This window comes from Galeopterus variegatus, unplaced genomic scaffold (genome assembly GCF_000696425.1).
Source record: "Galeopterus variegatus unplaced genomic scaffold, G_variegatus-3.0.2 Scaffold4424, whole genome shotgun sequence".
NCBI classification, from domain to species: domain Eukaryota; kingdom Metazoa; phylum Chordata; class Mammalia; order Dermoptera; family Cynocephalidae; genus Galeopterus; species Galeopterus variegatus.
Window position 1 is genome coordinate 165928 of NW_007730535.1, and position 6617 is coordinate 172544.

Below are 6617 nucleotides of genomic sequence, written 5' to 3' on the forward strand. Positions count from 1 at the left end.
CAGTGGCTCTAGCTAGTGAAACTCCTTTCTCCAAGGAAAGAACACTCCACACACTCTCTCCTCCAGCTGCTTACCCAGTACAGCACGTCCGTCCAGCCCTCCATGGTGATGCACTGAAACACAGTGAGCATGGCAAAGGCAAAGTTATCAAAGTTGGTGATGCCTCCATTTGGGCCAACCCAGCCACTCCTACATTCCGTGCCATTGGTGGTACACTGGCGTCCATTCCCTGAGAACGCACACGGAGCTGGGTCCTCTTCAGCTACGATATCTGCAATCAGAGCAAGCAGGCTGCACCACTCAGGAGGGGGACATCAGGAAACCCGAGCCAGTGGAAGCCAAGGACCCTTGCCAGCACCTAGAACGCCCGACCTCCCATCTATGCTGTCTCCAAACCCCACTTGTCCTTCAAGGTCCACTTCAAGTGCTGCCCCTCCGTAGAATTTGCCATTTCCTCCAGTCAGAACCCACAGCTCTTTCCTCGTCCTCACGCTTGTGGCGCCTTTCCCAAGCTTACAGAGCACAATGCTGTTGGTCTGCTCATGTCTTAGTTTTGGAGGCCCCTCACCTTGTTTGCTATGACACATTACATAGGAAATCAGGATGGAAAAAGAGATCAAATTCTCATTTCTTCTGAATTCACAGTAATGACTTGCTCAGTAGACTTGCTGGCATATTTGGCATTTTTTTTTTTTTCCATTTTGTTTTAGATTTTCCCAAAACTATACAAAGTTGTTCTTGGGAAAACCAAAATTTTTTTTTTTTTTCCTTTTTGTCTTTTTCCGTGTCCGGCAACGGATTGCAACCCTCAGTGTCGCCCCCGTACCGGACCGGGACCGGCAACGGGATCGCAACCCTCGGTGTTGCTCCCGCGCCTCGCTCAGCCAGTGAGCGGGAACGGGTCTGTATGTGGGATCCGAACCCTCGGCGGGAGCGCCGCCGCGCTTCCCAAGCGGCGCACTATAGCAGTGCGCCACCGGGCCGGCCCCGAAACCAAAATTTTTAATGTTAGGTTAACTGTCATTTTCACTACTCACCTGAGTCAGCAAAGAAACAAGTTTTGTGCATTTTTCCAATAAAAAGTTCCAATCCTATAATAGCATAGATTATGATTACAAATAATACCAAAAGGGCTATGTGCAGGAGGGGAACCATGGCTTTTATAATGGAGTTCAGGACAACTTGTAAACCTAGGAAAGAGAAAAATAAGTTTGTGAGCCAGGAAGACACTTCAGTGATGCTTATACATAATCCCTAATGATGCCCACTCTATTTATGACACATACTAATAAAACCCAAACAGGTATTTCCAAGCTTGTAATTAATGTTAAGCCTAGATGTAAGATGAGCTAAACAAGGAACCTTAAAGATCATCTAATCCAACTCCCTCACTTGTCAGATGGAAAAACTGAGGCCTAGGGGGGGACTGCCCAATGTCAAAGCTAGTCATTCATCTATGATTTCTTCATCCATTCAGCAGAATCCCTTGAACACTGACCACATGGAAAGCATGAGTTTTAGCGCTGTTGGCAATATGCAAATGTACTACATAAAGTGCCTTCTCCCATAGAGATTATATTCTAGAAGGAGACATAAGAACTAAGCTCAAATAACTCTAAGGTAGCACACAAGTAGAAGGTAGTAGTAGGTAGTAGGTAGAAGCAATATGCAAATGTACTACATAAAGTGCCTTCTCCCATAGAGATTATATTCTAGAAGGAGACATAAGAACTAAGCTCAAATAACTCTAAGGTAGCACACAAGTAGAAGGTAGTAGTAGGTAGCTGTAGAAGTAATATCAAACAGTTAAAATTAAAGAGGGGAGACATTGCTTCTGTGAAGAAGATAACTGAGGCAGCCTCCCTCTAGGCAGGGCTGAAAGCTGAGGAGGACAGACTTCCACAGGGGGCATGGGACAGAGGCAACCTAAGCAGGTACCGAACGCCCACAAGTGAGTAAGCACAGCGTCGGCCTGGGGCTGGCGAATCTTGACTGGTGGTCACCTATGGGAAAAAGGAGCAGGCAGGAGAAGTAGACTGCAGCCAGGTAGTTCTAAGTTTTGAATTTGGGGTATAGAGACACTTTAGTCCATTGGCAAAAAGCAGCTGCTTTAAAAGACAGTAGCAGGCCAGATGGGCAGAGAGGCAGCTCCAGGGTGCTGGGGTAGGTCAAGATGAGACCAGAGTCAACAGCTGTGTTGAAATAAGAGGAAGGTGCCTACGGAGCTCCAGGGTCATGAGCAAACCCCAGCACCCTGAACAAAAATAAGCATTTCAAAAGGAGGCTCTTCTGGAACAAGGAAGAGTGCAGGGGTGATGGTGACTTTGGACCACTGGCATAACCTTAAGGTGGAGTGTCCTGCAGCTGAACCATGAGCTTCAGGGATGAGGGACATGAAAACCTGGATGCTATCCACAGAGAAATACTTGGAGCCATGGTGTGGGTCAGGCTGCCAAAGAAGAGAAAAAGAGGTCATGGTGGGGCGACACTCAGGAACAGGTCTGGGTGGAAGGAAGCAGAAGACTGAGGAAGGACAACACGCAGGGACCTGGAGCCCACTCTGCAAACAGGCCTCCTGACTCCACGTCTCGTACTCCATGTCTCTGCACTGCCCAGTAACCTCAGCTTCTGCTGTGTTGTTCCTCCTTTCCCTTCCCCGTTGTCTCTCCTCTTTCAAACTGCCCTTTTACTAATATCCTCTCACTCTCCTGATATATAGCCAAAGAAAGGAAGAAGATAAAAAGCTGAGATGCTTAGAGTTACATAAACTAGAAATCAGAGTACACCAACAAAGAGAAGAACACTTATCTGCAACAACAACAGTTTACCATGATACGTAGCACACAAGAGGCTGGGGACAGGTTGGAGAGGGAAGACTGATAACAGGATTTCAGACTGTACAAGGCCCTGTCTTTCCAAGACCTTCACACAACTAAAATCCTAGGTGCTACCTTTGGATATTTAAATGTTCAAATGGTCTCTTTCGGAAAAAAAAAAAAAAAAAGAAAATCATCAATAGGATGATTTTCAACATTTTTGTCTCCTAAAGGAATACATGGAGGGGGAAAGAAAACAGCTGCTCTCATCTACTTGGACAGGCTTTGTTGTGGTTGGTTTTTTGAGATGCGGATGGGCCACCCCAAATCACCATCCAGCAGTTAGCTCTTCTAAGTGCTACAGCAGTGAGCCATACTGTCATGAATATTCTTATGTTTACAGTAAGTATCGTATTTCAGACTGGTCAAATTGTATCTTGATGTGAAGGTCATTACATTTGGCCCTCTGTACCTGATCAACACGTGCAGCAGAGCTCAGGGGACTCCAGTCAAGGAGGCAGAGGAAGGAGAGGACAGAACACCTGCTTGGCTACCCACTAACCGAGAACTCGCAGAAGTCACTACCTCTTCACAGGCCTCAGTTTCTCCATCTAAAAGAATATGAAGGTAGACCAGAGAATCTTTTAGGTTCTTTCCTACTTTGATGGTCTTGGATTCCGACAAATATTTATGAGCTAACCGAACATGAGTGGTTAAGAACCCTGCAAATGTCTGAACTACCACCCTTTGAAACATAGTTACCTTCACTGAATGAATGTGTTCTCATATATGCGTGCAAACGAAATTATGTCCTGTAGAACAGTATGAATTCTCTTAAAAAGGGACTAGACGATTCCTAAGTAAGTGTCAACAGTCAAACATTTCTGGGCATTTTTAACCATTTCAGGTACTGGAGAAGAAGTCACCAGGCCATGGCTGCCACCTAGCACTGGAAACAGCACGGCCCAGAACCTCTGATCCCTTCCCCTAAAGCCCATTTGGGTCTGATGAGAGACTCAGATGTTCCCCACCTGGGCAGTTAAAATATGGACTTCAAGAGTCCTCACACGAGACTCACACTCTCATTTCTCCCTGTTGCCCTGAGGGAGAGTGAGATGCAGACCTTGATCAAATTTCAAACAGTGCTATTTCAGAGGGAAAAGAAGAAATACAGTTTAAAACCGATTCTCATGGGTATCTAGGAGCACTGCACTAGTGGATTAGTCACAACCTCATCAGCCCTCAGAGCCAACACTATGTGAGTTCTGAGTTTTGCTATTTCAGAGGGAAAAGAAGAAATACAGTTTAAAACCGATTCTCATGGGTATCTAGGAGCGCTGCACTAGTGGATTAGTCACAACCTCATCAGCCCTCAGAGCCAACACAAGGCTATGTGAGTTCTGAGTTTTCACCAGCCAGAGACCCTCCTGCATGAAGCCACAGCCCCAATGCATCTGCACGCAGCACATACCATGGGCAGGCAGTCCTGCCATTAGCTCTTTGGGGGACAAAAGCTGCCATGGTTACTTTGAAATTAGATTAAGCGATAACAACTAAATCTGAAGGAACTTCTCATTTGATCATGTTACACTTAACAGAGCCAGTCATTTCCATTTCTATTTTTCTCAGTTGCTTCCAGACAGTTCTGAGGTTTTGACTTGTGCTGATCTTTTTCAATGAAAATAAATGAACCATCTGGAAAAACGAGTACACATAAAACACCGCTTCCTACATTTTAAAATGTTAAATTTGGAAACAGTGTTTTTTCCAGAGGATTTTTGGTGCATTCTGCACACCAACAGTTTTAATAAAATTTCATGAAAAACTTCTGGAGAGGCAAAAAAAAAAAAAAAAAAAAAAAAAGAGTGCTCTGCACTCTTCCGATGGCTTTATGAGTTCTGAAAAACAGGCACACCCTGCAGTCTCATATCCTCACTCCGGCTGTGGGCCGGCAACCCCCTCAGAAGCACAAGTCCTTGGAGAGGTGACGGGACTTCCATCCTCTGAAGTCCCCAACACGGGGAGTTCTCTCAGGAAGCAGAGCCCAGTAAGGCAAACCCCACAATCCTTATGGAAGAATAAGAGGCCTACAGCTCCTGCCTGGACACAGACAAGGCATCTGTTCCCACTCAGGTGTGGCTCAACCTGGCCTGAAGGTCTGGAGCCAGAAGCAAACTAAGGCCCAGTGAATGACAACTCTCTCTCTCTCTCTTTCTCACTGAGAGCCTCCTCCATGTTCCAGACACCATGCTAGGGGCTCTCCCTCCATTACCTCATTCAGTTCTCATAACCTGCAAGGCAGGTGCTACCATGCCCTGCATACAGGTGAGGAAGTGGAAGCATTCATCCCTTCCCCCAGAGGGGGACAGGCACAATTCCTACTAGGGGGGGAAGCTAATCCAAGTTTCCAAGAGTCCACCCCCTGTTGCTCCCCACCTTGGAAAAAGGCAGAGAGCCTTCCAACAGCCTCATCTACACAGCCCCCACTTTCAGAGGGGCAGGCCTGGGAGCAGGGAGGTGGTGGCCCCTTATTGTCAGAGGAGGAAAACTAGATTGGTTGTCAGTATGCCCAACCCCAAGGCCTCATGCCACCGCTTAGTCTCTGCAAGAGCAGATTCTTTCTGCAAAATCAAGATGACAATAATCACCTCTCAGGACTGTCACAGGGATCTAAATGACAGTGCAAGCAAAAGTGTCCTGTCAACTGTGAAGTCCTCCATGGTGGTCTGCTGAGCCCAACGGGAGCACAGCAACTCACCTCACAGCCCTGTTTCATAATTCTGAGACCCACCTAGAGGGAAAAACCAGCACGTGCCTGACTCTAGGAAACAAAAAGCGCTTACTGGGCACTCCTGATACTAGTCGAAGTGGTCGTAACACTCGAAAGGCACGGAGGGCTTTGACATCAAAGCCTCCTGATTTGCCGCTAGAGTGGTTCCCGCCTTCTGTTTCTTTGGTTAATTGTTCCAAAATTACACTAAACAATCTGAAAGAAGGAGAGAGGAAGAAACGTTAGAGTCCGTCACCCAGGGAAGCAAAACAGGATGATAATAGTAGTTATTTTTGAACAAGGGCTAATTCCATGCGGCTGCTGCTTAAGTAAAAGGAAAGTGAGGCAAAGCAAGAACTGGACTGTGCCATCTGAACATGACCCCATCTCCAAAATGATTTGGGACAGGGACTAATCTCATCTGTCTTCATGCCAATGAAGCAGCTGAGAGCAAGTCACCTCCCACAAAAGAGGGGACTCACTGGAGATCCAACGATGACCAGTAGAATTGCCCCAAACAGAAATGATGACATCAGTCATCTTGGTGGCCACCATGTATGAGCACTTGCTATGTGCTAAGTACTACACAGACATGATCTCATTAATCCTCACAAAATGTTATGAAGCAGGCATTATTAACACCATTTTATATGTGAGGAAACAAACTGATGGGAATAAGTAAACTGTCCCAGGGGCAGAACTACATGTGAATCCAGATATGGTGGCCCCACTAGACGTAAGTTCCATAATGACAGAGATTTTTTTTTATTGGTTATGAGTATTCATGAGATACAAATCTGATTGTCACCACTCATGCCCAAGATATGATGGGTGGATCCATACTGGCAGCATGCCCATTACCACAAATTGCAATTATACCCCATGAATAACAGAGTTTTAATCTGTTTTGTTCATTTGTTCATTTAGTCTGGTCTAGCCTAATGCCTACAACAGTTCCTGAAACACAGGAGGTGCTCAAAATATATATATATATATATATATATATATATATATATTTTTTTTTTTTTTTT

At 45.6% G+C, this 6617-nt stretch overlaps 1 protein-coding gene across 1 annotated transcript in view; it reads right to left on the bottom strand.

Annotated features, from left to right (window-relative positions):
- The window catches only part of LOC103603077 (voltage-dependent L-type calcium channel subunit alpha-1D), a 165326-nt gene that overhangs the window by 151161 nt on the left and 7548 nt on the right, over positions 1-6617 (bottom strand). The window contains exons 2-4 of the mRNA XM_008587553.1: positions 5660-5802; positions 1038-1190; positions 75-271 (exon numbers count right to left, since the gene is read on the bottom strand). Coding sequence (XP_008585775.1) covers positions 75-271; positions 1038-1155 — 315 coding nt within the window. The 5' untranslated portion in view covers positions 1156-1190; positions 5660-5802. The remainder of the gene's footprint in view (positions 1-74; positions 272-1037; positions 1191-5659; positions 5803-6617) is intronic.